Source organism: Mandrillus leucophaeus, unplaced genomic scaffold (assembly GCF_000951045.1).
Source record: "Mandrillus leucophaeus isolate KB7577 unplaced genomic scaffold, Mleu.le_1.0 Scaffold14, whole genome shotgun sequence".
Classification (NCBI taxonomy): Eukaryota; Metazoa; Chordata; class Mammalia; order Primates; family Cercopithecidae; genus Mandrillus; species Mandrillus leucophaeus.
In genome coordinates, this window is record NW_012101365.1 from 4,738,921 (window position 1) to 4,761,542 (window position 22,622).

Below are 22,622 nucleotides of genomic sequence, written 5' to 3' on the forward strand. Positions count from 1 at the left end.
TTGTTATGGGGATCAAACACAGTAAGTTTAAAGCACTGTGCGCTTTAAACACAACAAATTTAAAGCATAGCACACAGAAAACATTGAAAAGCTGGTTTGTTGTATTATTACTATGGTTGTTGTCGCTATCATGACAAGACCTAGGAAGGGTATAAAAACAATACACACATAGTTTAGGACACTGGATAATCATATAGGACAATCTGCGGTTTTGCTGTATTAAATGATGACTATGCTATTAGTTCTGGGAGACAAATGGAAAATGCTACCAACTATATCTTACATTCAAATATATTTCAGTGATGTAATTTATATCTGCTTTCTCTTTGTTTTTACAAAGTACTTTATCTCATTATACCTGGGGAATTATGTTTTTAGCATTTTCATTTTGCACTGAAGATCAGAACGGTCAGGTTCACACAACTAGCTAGGAGACTCCAACCCACACCATGGCTATTTTCCACACAGTAGCAGTTCAAATTAAGGTGATAAATGAGCTCTGAATTAGCTTTTAATCCTAAAGAGTTATTTAAAAAAAAATACTTATATACCCTCTCACCTCCCCCAAATAAATGATGACTCACTTTCTCTTATGGCAAACTAGTAAAACATTATAAAGTTTAACATGAATTAAAACAAAAATTTTAAGTGCACCTCAATTAGCAAGTAGTCGAATGACAAACAAGAGATATTCATTTAATTGCTAATATTATTACTCCCCAAACTAGACAAATTCATTATCTCTTCATTCTAAGATATGTTAGGCTTACCAACATTCCTTTGGGATGAGACATCTGAATGCAAAACAAGTAATGCCACTGTATTGTGAAGATTCCCAAATTCTCGTGCTTGTGCTGAACTCCATCGACGTATCTGTCATGAGGGAAGATAAAGTGGCTGTTAGCGTTGTCATTAGAAACAATATGAAGAGGAAGGGACAGGGTTTGCTGGTTCATAATATTCTGGGCTTTAACTATTTCTCAGTGCTTGACAGAAGAGGTCAAAGTACAAAAAAACCACAGGTTTTAAGCCAGCTCAAAGGGTTATATTAACTCATTCTAAAACCAGTCCCTTTATGGATTCACTGTAGGTACAGAGTGCTTACAATGTGTCTCAGTATAATGGGAAAAACTCTGAGGCTGGAGATCTGCAGGTCTGGCCCTGCCTCTGCCACTCACTGTGCTGTATAATGTGAGTGCGTTGTTCACCACAACAGTTATCTTGAGTTCTTCATGTACTGGCAGAGGTAAGGCTACCTCCTACCTCTCTATTCTGCCTACTTTGTGATTTTGAGGACCAAATGAAATATTAAAAGTGAAAATGTTTTCAAAAGTAGAAATGTGCTCCATAAATGCAAAATAATATTAATTTTATATGCAGCTGAATTATACTGAATTTAAATCAATTGCTAGTGACAATGGGGCCTTGGATATTGAAGAGCTTGAAGTGGAAAAGAGATATTGTAAACCTCAACATAGTATCAACACACAGAGCACATGATGCTGTCAGTACTTGTTTTTTAACACTAAAGAGAAAGCTGAGAGGAAGCCTAAGCCGAAAATCTGTCTCCTTTAGCAGGAAGGAAAAGTGCCTGTGCAATGTATTGACACACAGGGGAAAAGGCTCTGGCTTCGACACCAGCAGAGCTGGGTCTGAATCCATGCTCCACCAATGCATTAGCTTTGTGACCTGGGACAAGTTACTTATCATCTCTGAGCTTTACTCCTTGCCTGAGAATGGAGATGAAGCTGCTTAATTTTGCTGAACTGAGTATCAAAAGTATACCACCACAAAGTGACCAGATGTATGGAGTACAAAATAAGTACTTCATAAATAGTACTTATTATCACTGCATGTTAGCATTTCATGTATTTTGAATATATCAAATAAAAGAAATACAATGGATGGGAGAAACACTGCAATAAAAGAATTTCAAACAGGAGAGTTGGTTTTGGACATATTCAACCCTATTATAACAAAACAACCTTGGTAGGCCGAGGTGGGCAGATCACTTGAGTCCAGGAGTTTGAGACCAGTTTGGGCAACATGGTGAAACCTTGTTTCTATACAAAATACAAAAATTAGCCAGGCATGGTGGCATGTGCCTATAGTCCCAGCTACCAGGGGACTGAGGAGGGAGGTTCGCTTGAACCCAAAAGGTCTAGGCTACAGTGACCCCTGATCACACCACTGCACTCCAACCTGGGTGACAGCAAACCTGGTGACAGAGTGAGACCTTGTCTCAAACAAACAACAAACCAAAAAACCCAAATAACTTCCTTTTCATTTGAACAAGAGTATTATATCTGCAATATCATTCAGTTTATAACAGCACAACTTTGCATTTGGATTCTGGCTGTGTTTTCAGCATCTGACTTAAAAGAACCACCACCAAGACAGCCTTGTTCACAGCCCCAGAAAGACGCAGAAGATCCCAATACCACCTATTCCTTAAAGGTTTTTGAAAGCCCCTCCCCAGTCAGAATCCATCCTTCCCTCTTACGACTTTGTCATTAGTTAGTAATTTCCATGGGTTATTAGACTAAATTCTATGAAGAAGTTGTAAAAATAATTTAACTCCAAAGAATTTTAAAGTCTCTATGGTACTAGTACTTAGACTTTTATGAAATTCAAAACATTTTTCACCTACAAAAAGAAACACAGTGGCTACGAAAACCATAGCCATTCCACTAGGGATATAAAAGTAGTCCTTACCTGATTGTTTTGCCGACTGGCCCCTAGGAGGAAGCTGATCATGTGCCGCAGAGCTGAATGCCTCAGAAGAAGGTCTCCAGCCCTAATTCCTTGCTGTCACAAAATATTGAGAATAGCAAATTATATTTCTATCCAGACAAAAATTGGTTTTAAAAACACAGATCAGGCCGGGCGCGGTGGCTCAAGCCTGTAATCCCAGCACTTTGGGAGGCCGAGACGGGCGGATCACGAGGTCAGGAGATCGAGACCATCCTGGCTAACGCGGTGAAACCCCGTCTCTACTAAAAAATACAAAAAACTAGCCGGGCGAGGTGGCGGGCGCCTGTAGTCCCAGCTACTCGGGAGGCTGAGGCAGGAGAATGGCGTAAACCCGGGAGGCGGAGCTTGCAGTGAGCTGAGATCCGGCCACTGCACTCTAGCCTGGGCAACAGAGCGAGACTCTGTCTCAAAAAAAAAAAAAAAAAACCACAGATCAATGAAAAGTTTTAAGGAGTCAATATATATTTTACGAATATTATTTCCATATAGAAAGTACTTGTTAAAATCTAATAAAAAAAACTCCTGAGCCTCACATTGCTTCACAATAACTACTAAACAATTAACCCCTAGTTTTAATGCAGACTTCTACTGCTATCAATGAGTAACTACACGCACCTCATCAGAATTCTTACAAGTAGTATAATTCACAAGATTTTTAAGAAGAAATATCATAAAAAACATACCATACAGAACTTTACTAACCAGTCTAAAAATTTTTTAGCGTATAAATCTTCTGTATTAGAAAAAGATATTAGGAAAAAAATTATTTACCTTTTGTACAAAAGTGTTGAACAGGAAGAAGTACTGAGCACAGTTTTTACAATTTTCTGGGACGTCTTTGTCCAATAGAGCAAGCAGTACCTCCAGTAACTGATGAAGGCTTTTTAGCTGGTTAGAGGAAAGATAAAATTACATGAAGAAAAAGAACATAAGACAGACATTTATAACAGGATTAATTTGAGGTAAACCACCATAAGAACAAAAGAAAGTCTGATTGATACAATCCAGTCTCAGATTCAGATGGACTTATGCTTTGAAGAGCAAAAACAGAATTATCCATTTTACCTTCCAGAGAAAGATTGGTACCATAGCAATAATTAAAAGAAAAGCTTAGTTTCAGTTCCTAGATTTCAGAGTCAAGGGCATGATTCTACCGCCGAGTCACATTTTCTCCAGAGCCAGTATCTCTCTGTCTCTTAAAAAAAGGTGGGGTGTTTAGGGAAGACATTTCTGAATCCCTCCCTCCACTACGTTACTTCTTCACATAATCACAGATGCAAAGAATAAAAAACACAGACACAGGCATAGGGGCTGGAAACCAAGCCGATGGAGCAAATGGAGAGCAACAGCCTGACAGAATGACAACGGTGATATCGACTCAGCCGTGAACTTACTTGAGAGCCCGCTGACGCCTCATGGAAAGCTTTGAAAAACATTTTATTTGTTTAGAAACCATTTTGGTTATGACATTGCTTCTTCTTTCCCTCCCACCCCAACTGTTTTTGGACAAGTCCCTAGAAATTCATCTGTGATCTAGAATTAAGACCAGGCTTACTACTCTCATTAGTTCGTTTCCTCTGAAGATGGTATTCATACTTTTGCAATATTCCCATCCATCCTGTCACACCCATTATAAATACAGTAAAATTTAGCATTTACATAGCACTTCATTTTCAAAGTACTTTCCAAGATAAAGTGGGTGGCAAGAGGCACCATTTCCATTTATGGGGGGAGGCGGGGGAAATAGACATGAAAATCCATCAGCTGGGCATCAGACAGAATTCACTGAGCAAATGGCTTCCAAGTGTATGGCTGCCATTCCCTTCTCTTTCCGCCACCTGCTGTCCTGCCTTTAGAGGCTGGTGGGTAATATGCTGTGGCCTGACCCCATCTCTAGGGAGGCTGCACTAACTCTGCCTTTATCCTTTGTTTGGGTTGGTACATGGGAGGAAGGAGGAGAGTGATATGGTCCTTACGTTAAGGATTCTTGACACATCTTACAAACTTCTACAGGGAATGGAGCAATGGCATTTGAACTGTCCTCAGCAGCTCCTGTGGTTTGTATTCTATATTGTGCATCCAGATAGGGTTTTGTTTAAAAAATGGTTCTGCTATTTAAGCTGATCAAAACCACTGCCTTACAGTAAACCTCAACTTCCTAATGATTCCCGGAATTGAGACACAGTCTTTGAGGACCTTCCTAAAGGGCATATTTGACAGCCTTGTTCATGGAACTAAGTGCTTGGGTGGCAGGCACTGTATCTGGATCAACATCCTCCTTAAAAGACTTGCTCAAAGTTGCACAGCAAAGCCAACATCTGCATTTGAAGCAGTAATTCCTAGAATCTGTATTTAGTTCATTGAGGCACAATGCCTCCAGCCAATGTTTATAAGAAGCCAATTTGTTGTGAAAATAACATTTTTCAAAGTTTTCCATGTAGTGTCAGCTGTTTGAAACAGCAAACTTGGGAAGTAACTGCTGTATCTGTAAGGACTTAACGCCCCTGGATGAATGGCACCATTTGGTTTGGTTGCCAGCTGCAGGTTTAGATCAGGAAAATAGCTTATAAGGAAAGAGACAAAGCCAGAGGTGGCTCAAAATGTCTGCTGGTCTAGATGAGTCTCTAGACACAGATTAGTCTCAGTTCAGAGAGATCTAATACAAATTCTTGAGAGAGGACTCTGAAAAGGGAGTGTTTCTAGAGAGAAAATCCCAAAGCAGACCAAAGCAGGCCTGAATTCCCGGCCTACCGTGGTGTTTGGGATGTGAGGAGGAAGGGACAGAATGCCTTCTCCCTGGCATGTACCAAAAATCAGTCCACAGAAGGTGCATTTATGTGGCAAAATTACCAGACTCCAATCCTAGGCTCTTTCTTATTACCTGTAATTTAAAACATTTGGTAAAAACACAATGTATAAATAACGCTTTAAAAACAAGACCGACCTTATCCTGATAAAACAAGGCACTGTCTAGGGTTTTCTCCAGAATGGTGGCCACAGCAACTCGTACTTCTCTCACACTGCACTCCAGTAAGAAAATCCTGAAAGAAAGAGAAAGGTGGTGTGAGAAAGCAAGATACATTTCCATAACCTCAACCTCTCCAACACAGTTCCCACCTAATAGCCAAGAAACAAAAGTAGAGTCTCCTGACACTGTTAGCGCTTACAGGCCAAGTGGAGCTTTCCCAGGTCACTTCACTTCTGCTTATTCCTGCTAACTGGAATGCCACGTATTAGCCGACAAGGCTCTGTTCAAAATTCACTAAAATTCTAAGTGGCAACTATAAGAAAGTTTAAAAGATACCAAGTACTCCCATAAAGTTCAGCTCTAGAGGTATAATCAGACTCAGGTGCAATTCTCTTGAAGGGAATACCTAGAGGATGTAAACAGATTCAGAATATGGGGAGCTCTACAGAGCAAACAGTCTACTCCCCAAACAAATGGCACAGCATACAAGGGGCAGGGGGACAAAGGAACGACTGATGGTCAAAAGAGCCTTAAGAGACACAGAAAGCAAAGGCCATGTGGGGACCTCACGGGATCCTGATTTGTGCAAACTCAATGGTAAAATGACACTTCCGAGACCTTTGGATGAAATCTGAACACGGGCTAGATACAAGGTGATATGAAGGAATTATATTAATTTTGTTGGTTCATGATAATGGTAAAGTACTTACATTGCTTTTTTTTTTTTTTTTTAACTTCACTGTTAGAGATGAACTTTACCTTCAGATACATGCTGAAAATTTATTGTGAAATGATATAATGTCTGAAATTTAAAATACTTCAGAGAGAAAAAAAAGCCTGCATGTGGGTGTCGTGTGTGAGAGCTGAGATAGCTAAGACAAGACAGGCAAAAGTTGACAACTTGCCTGGGGCCTGGGTACAGGAAAGGGCTCATTCTGCCTACTTCTGTGTGTGTTTAAACATTTCCACAATAAAAGGCTCTTAAAAGATGTAAAGTATCCTTCATGTTAGTAGTTTGAATTCTTTAGATCAATCTGTAAGCAATATTTACTATGAATTAATTTTTTTACAACTACAGTTAGGTTTAAAGAATTGCCTTAAAAGAGGACTACACCGAGGAGCTGATCTAAAAGACGACACCACTTTATGTTTACAGTTACTAAAATATGAATACAGTATACTTATTTTTTAGTTGTAAAAATGACTATCTTAAAAAATTGTAAAGAAATAAGTAACTAAAAAAAAGACTATTCTTCGAACACAAAATCATAGCAATTGATAGTGATGAGTAATTGGTCTTTATAAAGAAAGAAACAAACTATAATAAACTCTATCAGGAAGAATGTAGAAGTACTTCACCAGGATTCTTGAGCATTAGGAATACTAAGAAACTAAAAACATACTACCCAAAGGACGTTACAGCTTCTCTGGAGAAATTTAAAAGCAAGCCTGCTTGGATATAAGGGAATGAATAAAATATTTGCTATGTTCCTTCCAAATGGATGGTGTTTCTATAACATTCTAAGGCTTGCACAATGCTCAGGAGTCCTGTTGGAAAGATATTTTGGAATCAAACTAGAAAAAATGGTTATCTCTAATGCAAACTCTAAAGGGAAAGGCGTATAGTACACAGCACTTCAAAGAAATGCTTACTGACCCTTTTTATGAATTATATGGATATATATGCATGTATACATGCATGAATAAGTATTTGGGTGCTTGCTATTTGCCAGCCTCTTTGTGTCTAGTCGGGAATGAATTGAACCTGGCTTCTGGCCTCAAGAAGCTGAAGTTGTAGTGGAAGAGATGGGCAGAAAAACAGGGAGCAGACTAGCAGGCAAACATCCGTTAGACTGTGTGACTGGGAACAACCTCTCAGAGCAAATGTTATTCATGCTGATGTCTGAAGGAGAAGTCACTTACTATGTGAAGAGGGGAGGACAGTGTTCCAGATAAAGAATAACAGGTGCAAGGACCTTGAGGCAGGAAAATAAGCTCGGCGGGTTCAAGGAACCAATAAGCCAGTATGGCTAAAGCCTGATAAGCAGGGAGAGGGTCAATGAAAGCCTGGAAGGACAAAAACCAGATCAAGCAAGGCCTTGTGGGTAGTGGTGAAAATTTTGGATTTTATTCTGAGTCTAATAGGATTCCGTTGAAGAATTTTTAACCAGAGAGGTAATGTGATCTAATTTGTTTAAAAAAGAACAGTTCTGTTGCTGAATGAAATAGATTAGAGGGAAAAGTGGAGATATCAAGTAGGCAAATAAATGTTTGGAGCTCAGACCTAGAGAGGAAGGGGATCAGGGACCAGCAGTTCTGAAAAGATCTCTAACTTACCACCAGACTGATTGCCTTGTGGGAAGAGATTTGCGTTTCTGAATTCCCTGTTGTGTGTTTGTTTTGAGAGAAAACAGAGCATATTTGTATGCTGGCAGAAGTGACAGAAGTGATAGAAAATTCTAGAAAGTAAAGATGTAAGAATTAAGAGTGAGATACTTAAAGGGTCAACTTCCTTGAGAAGGTCAGGACATGCAAAGAGACTCATTTTGAGAGAAGAGGGGATACTTCCTCCACAATAAAGAGAGGAAAGGGCAAGCTGGAACAGACTCTGGCAGGTGTGTGGCATCTGTGGTTGGGGTAGGGAATGCTCATTTGCTAATCTGTACTTCCTCAGTGACGTTGAGCAGCTAGGAGCAGGCACAGTTGAGGAGAGTGAAGGAGAAGCCCAATGGGAATAGAGGAGACGGGACACCAGAGACCACAGCAGTGCTTGCTGGAACCCCACATAAATGTTGAACTACCAAGGACAGGAGGAGCTGACTTGATGAGCATGATCAGAAGTAAAGTATAAACATTCATAGTGATTGGAGCATTCTGAATTTCTGCCAGAAAAGCAACTTTTCTTTTTTAAATTTCAGGTACACATATAGATGTACTATCATACACTATCAGTAATACACTATCAGTAGCTTTTTTTTTTGAGACAGAGTCGCCAGACTGGAGTGTAGTGACGCGATCTCAGCTCACTGCAACCTCCGCCTCCCGAGTTCAAGCGATTCTCCTGCCTCAGCCTCCCAAGTAGCTGGGCCTACAGGCACCCACCACCACGCCCAGCTAATTTTTTTTTGTATTTTTAGTAGAGATGGGGTTTCACCATGTTGGCCAGGATGGTCTCAATCTCTTGACCTTGTGGTCTGCCCGCCTCGGCCTCCCAAAGTGTTGGGATTACAGGCGTGAGCCACTGTGCCCGGCCGACCAGTAGATTTTTTAAAAATTATTTTTTAGTCACAATCCAAACACAGTTAGACAATATTGTGAACTATGGTAACCTGGGATTGTTTATCTCTTTCCACCAGATTCTGAGTCCCTGAGGGAAAAGACTTGCGTCTTTGATCCCCTTGAGCCATAACAGCGGTTTAGGACCCACGTGCCTATGAGCACCTGGCAGGCAATCTGCCTCACAGGCTCTTCTTGTGGTCACTGAATACTTGCCTGAGATGATTTTAGAGTGACCTGAATAATTTCCTCACTGTTTCAGTGAAGAGAGTTTAAAACGGACTTTAAGCAGAAAAATAATTTCAAGTTGAAATAAAAAGGGTTATAAGAAACTTCAGCTCTAAATCACTGGAAGAGACACAAATTTCTTTCAATTAAAAGACTCCAACACTTACTTTATCAATTCTCGTCCTTCAGAACTAATAAAATATTCAACTAACCACTGACAAGCATCAAAACTTTTTGAAAGCAATGCTTCAATGGTAGCAATCCATTCTTCAGTATCAACCCTTTAAAAAGAAGCAGAGACAGCAATGTTAGGAGCATGAGCCCAGCCAATGACCCCATGCAGTGTCACTCTTATTGGTTCTTATTTCTATCTATCAATGTCTGTCTCTCTGTCTGCCTATCGGGGTAGGGTGGAGGGATAAGAGACACTCAATGACTGCCCACTACCATGGCTCAGTGTACTCTGGAAGCCAGTGCTTTGCATTCCTTGGCTCCTTATGTTGTGGCTCATCTTTCCCCACAAACAAAAACATGTAAGGAAGCTTAAGTCTTAGACTTTACCTTCCTTCTGCATCTTTACCAAACATCTCTAATTGGAAAAAAGGCCTGAACTATATAGCATTTTGTTTTGTTCAATTAATTTACACTCACAAAATGTCCACTTTCAGAATAACTTACATTTACATTTTTATACTTTATTGCTAAAATCGTTAATATTCTACCTTACGAAATAAAAAAAAAATTCAGGCAGAAAAAAGGCATAATGACTATTCTACTCATGCCCTCATAACACCTCCCTTACATCCCTCAATGTCCCAAAATGATCATTGTGTGTAATGACCATATAAACAAAATGGAAATAGTGTGCAACGTGTAAACAGCATGAGCAAATTTCACAAACAGAAGTGACCAAGTGTCCTTAATTAATCCTATGCCATTAGGACATAAAAATCCATGCCATCTGGACATTAAAAGAAAGGAATACATTATTTTTTCTTTTTCAATCAAATACTAAAGACTGAGATCACTTAATATATCTTTGATTATTACACATAAAAATGAAGTTGTCACTATATATATTTTTTTCTCAAGAGTTTCTTGACTGCAAAATCTGTCCAAAAACCTCTCCACACTTGGAGAAGTTGACTTTGCTAGTGAGAGGGAAAAGTCTGGGAACTTCAGTGGTCTTTTAACTCTAACTGGTCTCCTCATCCTGGGTCTCCCTTTACTCTAGGTATATTCTACAAACCACTGCTCAATACTCTTCATTCTTCACTCATTTATTCACAACTACTTATCCAGAACCTATAATGTGCAGGCACCTTATAAGGTGCTGAAGATAAAAACCAATGATGAGGCCAGGCGTAGTGGCTCATGCCTGTAATCCCTGCACTTTGGGAGGTCAAGGCAGGTGGATCATCTGAGGTCGGGAGTTCAAGAGTAGCTTGATCAACACAGCAAAACTCTGTCTCTACTAAAAATACAAAAATTAACTGGATGTGGTGGTGCATGCCTGTAATCCCAGCTACTTGGGAGGCTGAGGTAGAAGAATCGCTTGAACCTGGGACGCAGAGGTTGCAGTGAACTGAGATCGTGCCACTGCACTCCGGCCTGGGCAACAGAGTGAGACTCCACCTCAAAAAACAAAACAAAACAAAACAAAACAAAAAAACCATAAAACCAATGATGAATAAGATATAGTCATGTCTGTAAAGTTTCTAAGGCAGAGGTCCCCAACCTCTGGGCCATGGACCAGTACCGGTCTGGGACCTGTTAGGAACAGCCTGAGCTCCACTTCCTGTCAGATCAGTGGTAGCATTTGATTCTCATAGGAGCAAGAACCCTATTGTGAACTGCACATGTGAGGGATCTAGGCTGTGCATTCCCTATGAGAATCTAATTGTCCCTTAACCCTCTCTTCTGTGGAAAAATTGTCTTCCATGAAACCAGTCCCTGTTGCTAAAAATACTGGAGACTGTTGTTCTAAGACATTACTCTGGACATACTTCCCTGTTCAAAAATCTTTCATGATCTCCCACTGAACAGAGCCCAAACTCCCTGCTCTGGTACTAAGGGCACTCAGTGAGTTCCAAACCCAATATTCAGCCTCAGCTCCAGGAGTCTCTCACCCGTCCTAGTAAAACACAATTAGTCACTCATGGTTCCCTAGACGAAGTCTTGTCTGTTACTCAGGCTCTCCCTTCTGCCTAAAATGAGCCCTCTGTGTTTCTCTGTTTTGCCTTTCAAAACCCTCTGAGAACATCAGTGTCTTATAGCCTACTCTAATCTCCTTATCTGGGTATGATTTTGCCCAGTTCCAAGATGTACAGAATTTATGCCCATTCTCTTTTTAGGTATTTCTCTTTTGTTTGATCTATTCTGTCCATTAGATTAGAAGTTTCTTAAAGCTAGAGAACATGTCTTAGTCTTCTGAATAAAATTAGCTAGTTGCTTTCACAATATTTTAAAATTATAAATTCAACTTCAACTGAATTAACCAGTGCCCTTTGTCACAACAGATTATCAAAACATATCACTTCTCACCTGAGTTTCTTCTTTGTCCGTAGATAAGTTTGAAAAAGGAATTGAATAGCAAGCTGTAAGCTCACCTTTGCCATGCAAGGATAATATGGATGCTTTAATTTAGTCTAAGAGGGAAACATGAAAGAGGACGTTTTTCACAGAAGTTTTATAGATTATTACACATTGTTACGAACTAAATATGACACAATATATGAATATGATATACACACATGATAAAGTTAAATACTAATAAGAATCTAGCCAGTCCATTATAAAAAATGTTCCATTTAAATTTTTAAAAAGGTTAAGAAAAGACATCTTCTTCATTTCTTTTATGAAATCCTCTCAAAACAGTTGTTAGACCACAGGAATGTTAAGTCATCAAGAGACTAAGAACACTGTTTTCCCTTATTGGCAAATTATAATCATGGTACTCAAGGAAAAGTAGTTGAAAGTTAATCTTTAGTCTTGTAACATTTTATTACAAATTAGGAATCTCCACAAAGCCCAGTATCCATTGACATGAGTTCACAGTTACAGCTATTCCAAGATTCTTCTATAAATCTAAACAAGGGCACTTTAGAAAGCCAGTATGTGGGAAACTCACACCTCCCCACCATCTATATTATACATTCAGAATGCTGCCTGCATTTTAATATTACCCAATACAGGCTACATTTATGGGAAAATCTTTTTGCATCTAATCTGAATGCTAACTACTGAGATTGAAGACGAATCACTGAATGCTTTCGCTAAAATATATTTAACTGTAATCTTTCTTATTTCTAAGAATTCAATTAGCTACTTACAGCATTCAACGAAGCTAAAGACAAAACAAAACTGAAATAATCACTACTGTACACATCTCTATTCTTCATAAACTTGAGGTTCTCATCTCTCACCATCTACAAAGGAAGATTAATAATTATTTTTATGATATGGAAAAATATTCAATATGTGAAGGACATTTCTAATGATATGTAAAAATATAGGTAAAAAGCACTTATAAAAAGTGAATTATAATTTATAATTTCCCTTTCTCAAAAGTTTTGAACTTTCAAAAGAGGAGAGAGAAAACCTTCCTTTGGAATATAAGATGTTATAAGAACTATTATTCATTAAACCATACCCTTTTGGGAAATTCAGGTAAACCGTCACATGAAGGACAAATAAATTCTAACTCGGTATTTTAGGCAGAAGGGGACAAATAGAGCTCTCCCAAGCACAACCAACTCCATGCTTCCTTTGTGTCAGATGGCTTAATTCTCTCTCTTAATGTAAGACTCCGTATTTTTCTCAAAGTCTCTTGTTCTAGCTACTGAGCTTTTGATTAATTAGTGTATAAAGTCTGGACTGAGTAGACAGTTCTGAATTTAGATCCTTGCCCTGTGACACTGGCACGTGTTTCTTCTTTTCTGAACCTGTTTTTCCATCCAAAAAATGAGACTAAAACCTGATACTGCACAATAATCTTTTACAAATTAAAGATTTGCTTCAAGCACGTAGCACACAGTAGGTGTTCAATAAATAATGGCCAATCATTGTCTTATTAGTCCTACTCAAAGGTTACGAACCTTGTTTTTCTCTCCGGACAAAATAAGTTTATTTTGGCAACATGGTTTCTTTACTGCCCACTCCCCACAACATTGTTTATTTGTGACATCTCACACTCACACAGCAGGTCAGTGATTGTGCCTGCCAATCCTGAGTGTGTATTCATACTTGTGTTCTTAGCACTCCATGGCTCTAGCTCTATGGTCCCCTCTGTGGCGTGGCGTAAAAGTTTCATGAGACAAGTGTGTCAGATGATGTAGCACCAGTGGTACGACTAACCCAGCAGGAGTACTTCTGGACCTACTGGATACATTTTGATGTCCACGTGGACATTCCCTGTTAGAATTTTTTATATGGTTCTTACCTGGTATATTCGAGCAGGCATTTTCTCCACAAACAGTCCTTTCTTCTCACCTTTTTTAACCAGTTTGGTAAGAATAGACAGCCGGTCATTGTTAGGCCTATGGGGCCGAGGAGATGACTGAGGTGAAATTTCTGGTGAAGATGGAGCTGACCTAAGAGACAGAATCAGAAAATTTCGTCTAGTATAAAATGGCTATTTTTTCAGTAGTTAGTAAGACTTGCCACATTCACATAAACAGGGTATTAAAGTTTTTGATTATTATACATGTATCGAAACATAAAACTGTACCACATGAATATATATGATCGTAATGTATCAATTAAGAAATGAAAAAATGCAATACCTTCTAATTAGTTGGGAGAACTGATTGACATTATAGAAGATAAAATAGTGCAGGACAAACTTTAACAGAAATTTTTACTTAATTGGCATATGAGATTTAACATTTAGTAAGCACAAAAATGAATTCTTTCTACATATTATTGTGAGATATCTTTCCCAGCCATTAAAAAGCAGTGAAATAAACTTATCTTAGAGCCATACACTCAAAGTCTTGTAAGAACAAAGTATTAAACCAAGTTTTCAAATTTAATAAAACACATATAGTCATATTTCTCACATGAAAAAGTAAACACTTTCCTGACCCAACACATTAAAAGGCAAATTCACCAACGACAGGACCTTTAAAAAACAACAACATTCTGACAGTGCTGGCACAGTACTGTGCTTTGGACAGAAAGTGTATTCAACAAATGCTGCTAACATCAAAAAAAAAAAAAAAAAAAAAAGGTCCATGTGAAATGACTTATGCCTATAATCCCAGCACTTTGGGAGGCCTAGGTGGGAGGATTGCTTGGGCCCAGGAGTTCCAGACCAGCCTGGGCAACATTGGGAGACCTTGTCTTTACAAAAAACAAACAAACCAAATATCTGAGCCTGGTGCCTCTTGCCTGTGGTCCCAGCTATTCGGGAGGCTGAGGTGGAAGAATCGCTTCAGCCTGGGAGGTCAAGGCTACAGTGAGCTATGATCATGCCACTGCACTCCAGCCTGGGTGATAGAGTGAGACCACTCTGTCTCAAAAAAACAAAAAACAAAACACTTCAACTCTAGAATGATTTAACTTACGTGCATCTTTCTAAATATGTAACAATCTCTTGCCAAGAAAATAACCAGGAAGCAATAAGGAAATGGATTTATTTTCTTTTTGGAATTCTTTAGAATTTCTCTCCAGCTTAGCTAATTATCTTTAAAAGCTCAAATAGTATATTCTCATAGACCACATCATCACCACAGAAATCACACAGCAAATTACAGGGAAGAGACACTTACAGAGAGAGATCCTCAGCTTCCTGCCGTACAACGCTGACTCGACTTTTCTTTGGTAATACTGGGGAGTTCTGATCAGACACCCTTTGGTAGAAAAGCATATAGGCATTCCAGTATCTTCGGCGTACATCAGTGTATGGGTTTGCTTTATAACAAGACATTAAGAAAGACATCTGTAAGTAAAAGCTTTTCTTGTCTTGACAATCTAAAACAAAGGGCCCATTATTCCAGTAAGTAGTTAACTACTCCCTAAATTTGTAAAATGCAAAGTGTAAGTAAAATATGAGTGTCTCTAGAGTAGTGCTTAGCATGGAAGTCAGGATACTTCAATTCTGGGCCTAAGATTGATCTCTTACTTGGAAGTGATATAGGCGGGGGCAAGGAATAAGGGAGCAGTATGGTAATGGAGTAAGAGAAAGAAGGTAAGTATCCTAGGGAGGTCTAAATGTAAGCAAATAGCAAGTGACATTTAAAAATACGTTATGTGGCACAGGATGGGATAACTGGCCTCACTTAACCATTTCTGCCATGATCGGCCAAATCTAGGTAAATTCTGACAATACTATATCCAACCCGTAAAGGTTACCACCATACGATGCACGACTATACTGGCATGGTATCAAAATCTAATACAGTGAATCCAATACAGCTAAAAATTTAGAAATACCACTAGAAGATTTCAAAATCAGGTTTCTGAAATGCCAAGGTCTCCGTCAAATAGCTTTTTATCAAAGAGCAAGTTCTGATTGGGTTGTGCTTCTCCTCATACTCTTTTCTCCTGGGAGTGGGGGTTGTGGAGGGGAAGACTGCTTTGCCACACTGCATAATAAATATGGTTTTAAAAACACAGGTGCTAGAAATGTCTTCTCTAATTAGTCACACCTCTATATTAGTGAAAAGGAAATCTGAAAATTTTAATGGATAACTACTTCCAAAACTATTTTTAAAGTTCAATTTCTGTATTCATTAGTTTCTCTTTGATGTTCATTTCATCCTTTTAACTTACTCCCAGCTCCCCTACCTATCCCTCAAGGTTGTTGTATGAAATTATTTTAAAAATTTTTATAAACACCTTGAACATTTTCACGTTGGTTATTAAAGAGCTTGCTCATGGTTCTATAGCTAGAATAGTAGTATAATAAAAATAACAAAATCTGTTGTTTTTATATAAAGAATACTATTAATTTTTATAGAAAACTATAAATAAAAAATGGAAAATATCCATTTGTAAATACTTACTTTGATCATAAACTTTTGGTCTATATTCTCCTCCAAAGCATTCATACTCCAGGGTCTCATCATTTAGGTCAAATTCTTCTATAACTGTGTCATTAAATTTATACCACTTTCCTTTTCCACACCCTCTAGAGCCCGGAAATCAGACAAACATCATAAGGTTAAAAAAATCAACATTCTCATCCTTAGTATTTATCTCTATGTACTGTCTACAAATAAAGCAGGTGATTATCATTTGAAAATATATAAGAAATATGTAGTAACAATTATTTCAATTTCTAAAACAACTTTTCAAACTGAAGGGGTAAAACCAGTTGCACTAAGCTTTAAAACTTCAAAATGAAACACAGTCAAGAACAATGCTAAAGTGTGTCTGCACCACAGTGGTGAGTATGGATGATAAGGGAGAGCAGGGGAGGGCAGAAAGTGAGTAAGTGCTGCCTCAGGAAACCCTTACCGCCTGTCCTTAATGAAGGAATAGTAGTGGCCTGCGTGTGCCTGCCCACTGTGTACAATGACACCGACAAGTTCATAGTTTTCTGTGAGGGCAACCTTTTTTCGTGGAGATCCTCCACCTCCCTGATCCATACTTCGCCCATTTTCCCCAACTTCAGAAGAAGAATCTTGGCGAGCCATTCCTGAAACTGTGTAAGGCTCCATGTTTAGCATCCAGGGAAACTACGTAAAAGCAAAAAGACCATATTAACATGGATTAGTAACGTATATAGCAGTACCCAGTTAAGTGAGATCCAAATAAGAGGATGTGTTTTCCTAGTTTAAGCTAGGAACAACTACCTCTCCAATTCAAGTATAAAATCTCAGAAATGCTAAGTCTGGGAATGTCTAAAGTAGTCTCTGGTTTGAGCACTAAGGAAGGCATTTTCCTTCACAGTAATCACTAGGGTGCCTTCTAGAAATGAGGGCTACTGTTTCCAGATCTGCCTATTCCAGTAGCAGCAACTGCCTAAGACAAGGGGCTCTTCATAATGCTGAGACAACAGCCTTAACATGGTAGATGGAATATGAAAACAGAAAAAGGAAAAAAAAGGAGTGAGGAAATGAATGGTTGTGAAAAATTTCAGGAAGAAAAAAAGTTACCCTTATTTGTTCATCATATTTAATGGAACGTCCACTTTCCCAGTCAAATCCAAATCTCATTAGGTGAATTACCAAGACGCTAGGTAAAGATTTAATACAGGTCCTTTTCACTGTTATTCTCTAAAGACAAAAAAAAAAAAAAAGAAAAAAGAGCAAATATGAATCATCTCCATGGAGAAAATAAAACAGCACAGTAATTAAGGCAAAAGTCTTTCTGACCCATGTGAAAACAAGTAATGACACAATCTAATGGAAATAACAATATGAGCTTACTACTGATTTTACATAAAACCAAGACACACTATGTGAATAACAAATTAATCTTGTTTTTTAAAAAGGGCAAACTTAATACCTTTTCTTTACACTTTTCACAGTAGTACGCGTTACTTCCCTCTAGAACTTCTCCTCTAACAAATTGGTCCAAAGAAATTTCCAAACTCTGACAAGAAGTCACTCCTAGATTGAGAGCCATGAAAGCTTCTTCACGCTCATATCTGATTAGGAAATAACAGAAAACCCACAATCAGCAATGGAATTTAAAACTCTTCAATTACCATAATTGAACACAGAACTACATTTTTAATCTGGGAGTCCCTCAATATTTTAAAAGTCCATTAATAAGTTAAAATGCCACTTTGTGACAATTTAGAATTGCTTAAAATTATGAATTTCAATGAATATTTTCTTAAGCCCACAAAGAAATTTTTTCTACTTCTGGAAGTAGAAACCAAAGAAATTTAAGTCACTAAATACTTATAGATCTATTGAGAGGGAGAAGGTTCTAAGTCTCTTAACAAATGCAAAATTTACAACATACTAGACAAATCACTTCAAAATGATATTTATTTTTCCTGTCAGTGATATCTTCACTCACCTGTGAGGACAGTCTTTACAGATCTTCTGATCAGAGTAGATGCCCTGAAATGTATTCTTAAAAATTTGGTCTCTCCCCATTTTCTGTTGGAATGAAAAGTTACAATTTTAAGTAATGCCTCCAGAACTTATGAGTATATAGAATTTTATTAACACATTGCAATTTAAGGGCCAACACAAAATGAGTCATTCTGGCAGTGTCAGCTGCGATAAATGGAGGCCAAACCCATTATTGGTTCCACTGTCAGAGTGATGCAGATGATCAGAAGAGGAAGAGGAGGAGGAGGAGGGATGGGTCAGGTAGAGCTAATGACAACAGAATGTTCTCCAGGGTGATTCCGAATCCTTCTCCCTGTGCTACAAGGACCAAGTTAGGGGCAACTCTTGGCAATCTTTTCTTTTTTCTTGTGGATAGAATGCCATCAATTTGCAAGTTACTTTATAAAATGGAAGAATTGTGCCTACTGATGAGAGGCCAATGCTGGCAGTGACAGCGGGATCTGAGAAGGCAATACCGTTTAGGAAGTCTGCCACATGGCTTACAGGGTTGAGGTAGAGAGCTTTGGGTTTCAACAGCACCACAAATAACCTTTGAGACTGGCTCCTTTCTCCCCTTTGCCAGAGCACTCTCTGCTCTGCACAGGGTCGTCAGCTCACTGCTGACTACAGCACTCTTCTGAGGCCAGATTATTTCAGTGGACACACAGAAAGAATATGTAGGTAGGAATGGCTACTATTATGTAGTAGAGATTAAGAGTTACATACTTCATTGAGCGTTAGATGAATTAAGAAAATATACAATTCTAGGCCAGGCACAGTACCTCACGCCTGTAATCCCAGCACTTTGGGAGGCTCTGAGATGGGTGAATCATTGGAGGCCAGGAGTTTGAGAGCAGCCTGACCAACATGGTGAAACCCAATCTCTGCCAAAAAATAAAAAAAATAGCCAGGCGTGGTGGTGCACACCTGTGATCCCAGCTACTTGGGAGGCTGAAGTGCAAGAATCTCTTGTACCTGGAAGGTAGAGGTTGCAGTGAGCTGAGATTGTGCCACTGCACTCCACTCCGGGTGACAGAGCGAGACTCTGTCTCAAAAAAACGAAAAGAAAAAAAAAGAGAAAATAAACAATTCTATTGATCTGTGTTATGTTTTGATGTTTAAACACAGAATACATTATAGTTCTTATGTTAAAGATAATCAGTTTCTGATTTGTCAGTTTCATAGTAACCTCAAATTCTAAGACACTATTCTCATACTATAATTAGAGTTTGAGGGAGTTAGAGGGAAAGTAAAACTTTTATTACCTTGAGATATTCATCCATCTGATCAATGAGACTAGTAAAGAATTCATATGCATCCTGCTGTTCTCTCACATAAAGTTCTTTATTCCACATCTTGAAAATCTATATAACAAAAATTAAATGTTTTTAAAGGAAAAGTAGCAATTTCTGAATGTGGTAGAAAGGGAACATAAAAGAACACTTAAATGCTTCTAAAAATCAGGTTCACTATTAGGATGTGAACATTTCTAGTAAAGTGAGACTAGCTTGTATTCAGCCATCCACCCTTTTTTCCTAGTCCCCTTACAATCATAATAAGTCTCTGAAATCAGAAGTGGATACTGGGTAAGATCTAGGCCATGAAACAGAGAATTTCTCTCTTAGAAACTAATCAACCTATGGGGAAAAACACAAGGTGATCCTCCAATATGTGAAACACAGTACAGCAATGTTTCAAAATAATGTTCTTGGCCGGGTGTGGTACCTCACGCCTGTAATCCCAGCACTCTGGGAGGCTGAGGCGGGCAGATCACCTGAGGTCGGGAGTTCAAGACCAGCCTGACCAACACGGAGAAACCCCATCTCTACTAAAAATACAAAATTAGCCGGGCATGGGGTGTGTGCCTGTAATCCCAGCTACTTGGGAGACTGAGGCAGGAGAATTGCTTGAACCCGGGAGGTGGAGGATGGCGTGAGCCAAGATCGCACCACTGCACTCCAGCCTGGGCAACAAGAGTGAAACTCCGTCTCAAAAAACTTTAAGTGTTCTTTATTTAAAGACATTAGTGAAACTGGCACAGGGTCAGGGGAATGATATGAACAAATATTGCAAAGAGCTAAAATAAGAATCATGAAAAATATTCAAAACAATTAAGATGAGCAAATTCCTAGGAATTATGAATGACTATTCTCAACATTCTAATGATTTGAAACCAAGTACCAATTTCAACAAGGGTATACCAAATCCTTTTACAGTTTTTTGGCAAGGAATTAGTCTAAAGTTAATAAAAACAAAAAACCATCATCATTAGAGAAAGAATGTAGCCAAACTCCAAATATTTAACATCTTTAAATCTCAAGAGTTACTGGGTGAAATACCTTCCAAAAATTCTCAGGTACATAATACTGCAGCTTGCTTTCCATTAAATGCCCAAAGAGAGACTGCACTTGGTAAAACACACTATCATCTGGATTGTCTGTGTCATCATCCACCGAAAGTAATGACTGCACAGAAAAGAAACATTATCAAGCTTGAAATATTTAAAATGCTTCACAGGTAACTCTGACATATGTACACGTTAGTACCCACATTACTTTTTTAGAATGTTATGTATGTTTGAACATGGCTGTAATGCTGCAGGTATTTAACTTCAGTAATTTCTAGCTGGTGTAATTATGAACAAATCATGTCCTTAAGCTCTGATTATGAAAATTGGTCTAGTAATAAGTGCAGCCCAATACACATGGAATACTCTCAAAACCACTGACTACCATATTACAAGCCACTACCATATTATCGTAAAGTGCTCATGGTAGACCCCATATATTTCTAAAATACTAAAATTGTAACCTTATGGAACATAATTTAAAAACAACTTTGGAGTTCAAAATTCACATTAGGCCAAGTCCATCTGTAATACAGGCAGCTTATTACAACAACAGCTTTATAAAAATGTGTGATTATAAACAACATGTCTCTACACATCTCAGGAGCTACTAAAGAATCGCCATGTCTCGTTTTAGCAAACCCCAAAAGCAATAAAAAACTATGAAACAATTTTCAAGTAACGCACATATTATCTATCATACCAAAAAGGACAGAAAAAGGAAATCACCTCAGGGAGCCCAGGTTGCATATACAGCTGCTGGAAGACTGCATTCATATAACAAGTTGCACCACCATTCCTCAGCCCCACAAACCCTGAACTGGACCTGCTATCCACTGGGGGAAGGTACTGGTAAAGAGAGGAATAGAAACAGCAGAGGAGGAGAATGAGCATCTCTGCCACAGACACATTTACACTATAGCTATGTGGGAGATACATTCACAGATTTACCCATCCAGCATGTTATGAAAGCTATGCTGGCAAAAACCTATGTTCATGAAGTACTTCTGCAGATGCTGATATAATTATCAAATACTGCTATCTCAATGTTGCTTTTTCATTCATAAAATACCTGGCAGATAGGTGTATATTGTTTATCTATTTATATAGTCACTTGATTATCATTCAACAAATATTGATTAAATACCCTACTATACGCCAGGCACTGTGCATGGGATATAAGAGAGAACAGAAATGTGCATGGCTCCTGATCTCAAGGCGCTTATAGTCTATTAGGGTAAAGAGGCATAATCAAGCAAATGTCCTGATATATATTCATGAATTAAGGTAGTACTCTGAAAAAAAGGAATGTGAGTCTAGGAAGTGATTACCATGAAGGATCCTGACCAATCTGGATGGTAAAAGAAGGCTCATATTGTAATTCCTTTTAGAGAAGGTAACATTCTTCTATTAAACTTTTTCCAGTAAACATATAATTAAATAGGTGATTATCCTACCATTTTACTTACAAGTGTTTTGAAATAACATAGACCCTAGTACAGAGCTTTTCTGGGTAGAAATGATCCAGAAAAAGCATAGTGGATAAAGTTCAACATGGCATTTCTCCAAGTGGAAAAGGATACTGCAATTTTACACTTCGAAATGCTATTATAGCAAGATCTTGGTTCTCATGCCATGACCAGAATCATGTTATCTGCACATATCAAGTATCTGCATCCATGTAATAACCAACTAGCAGACATAAATGTGTAGGTCTTCTAGACCTCAAGCAATTGCTAAGTATTACTTATTCTTCATTAACATCAGACATATACTTAGAGCAGGATTATTTCTAAGACCTAATTAACACCGAAATTTATTTGTAGTCCAAAGCATAGATTAAAAAAAAACGGGTTTATAACAGTGTTAAAAATATAAATATCTAACACAGATATTGCCTTCATTATGCTGATATAATTTTTGATGTAAGGAAAAATATAAAAAGTTCAAAAATCTGATTAAATAAATGCATATAAAGTAACACATAACCTACAAACTAAAGCATTATAAACCCATTTTGATCAATCAAAACCAT

The 22,622-nt window shown here is 38.2% G+C and overlaps 1 protein-coding gene across 1 annotated transcript in view; it reads right to left on the bottom strand.

Annotated features, from left to right (window-relative positions):
• Positions 1 to 22,622, bottom strand: part of USP24 (ubiquitin specific peptidase 24) — a 144,785-nt gene that overhangs the window by 14,600 nt on the left and 107,563 nt on the right. Inside the window, exons 43-59 of the mRNA XM_011973840.1 lie at positions 21,317 to 21,436; positions 20,580 to 20,705; positions 19,506 to 19,604; positions 18,203 to 18,285; positions 17,681 to 17,822; positions 17,329 to 17,448; positions 16,688 to 16,908; positions 16,234 to 16,358; positions 14,998 to 15,139; positions 13,668 to 13,818; positions 12,559 to 12,654; positions 11,771 to 11,874; positions 9,394 to 9,507; positions 5,699 to 5,795; positions 3,526 to 3,642; positions 2,716 to 2,808; positions 771 to 873 (exon numbers count right to left, since the gene is read on the bottom strand). Coding sequence (XP_011829230.1) covers positions 771 to 873; positions 2,716 to 2,808; positions 3,526 to 3,642; positions 5,699 to 5,795; positions 9,394 to 9,507; positions 11,771 to 11,874; positions 12,559 to 12,654; positions 13,668 to 13,818; positions 14,998 to 15,139; positions 16,234 to 16,358; positions 16,688 to 16,908; positions 17,329 to 17,448; positions 17,681 to 17,822; positions 18,203 to 18,285; positions 19,506 to 19,604; positions 20,580 to 20,705; positions 21,317 to 21,436 — 2,053 coding nt within the window. The remainder of the gene's footprint in view (positions 1 to 770; positions 874 to 2,715; positions 2,809 to 3,525; positions 3,643 to 5,698; positions 5,796 to 9,393; positions 9,508 to 11,770; positions 11,875 to 12,558; positions 12,655 to 13,667; positions 13,819 to 14,997; positions 15,140 to 16,233; positions 16,359 to 16,687; positions 16,909 to 17,328; positions 17,449 to 17,680; positions 17,823 to 18,202; positions 18,286 to 19,505; positions 19,605 to 20,579; positions 20,706 to 21,316; positions 21,437 to 22,622) is intronic.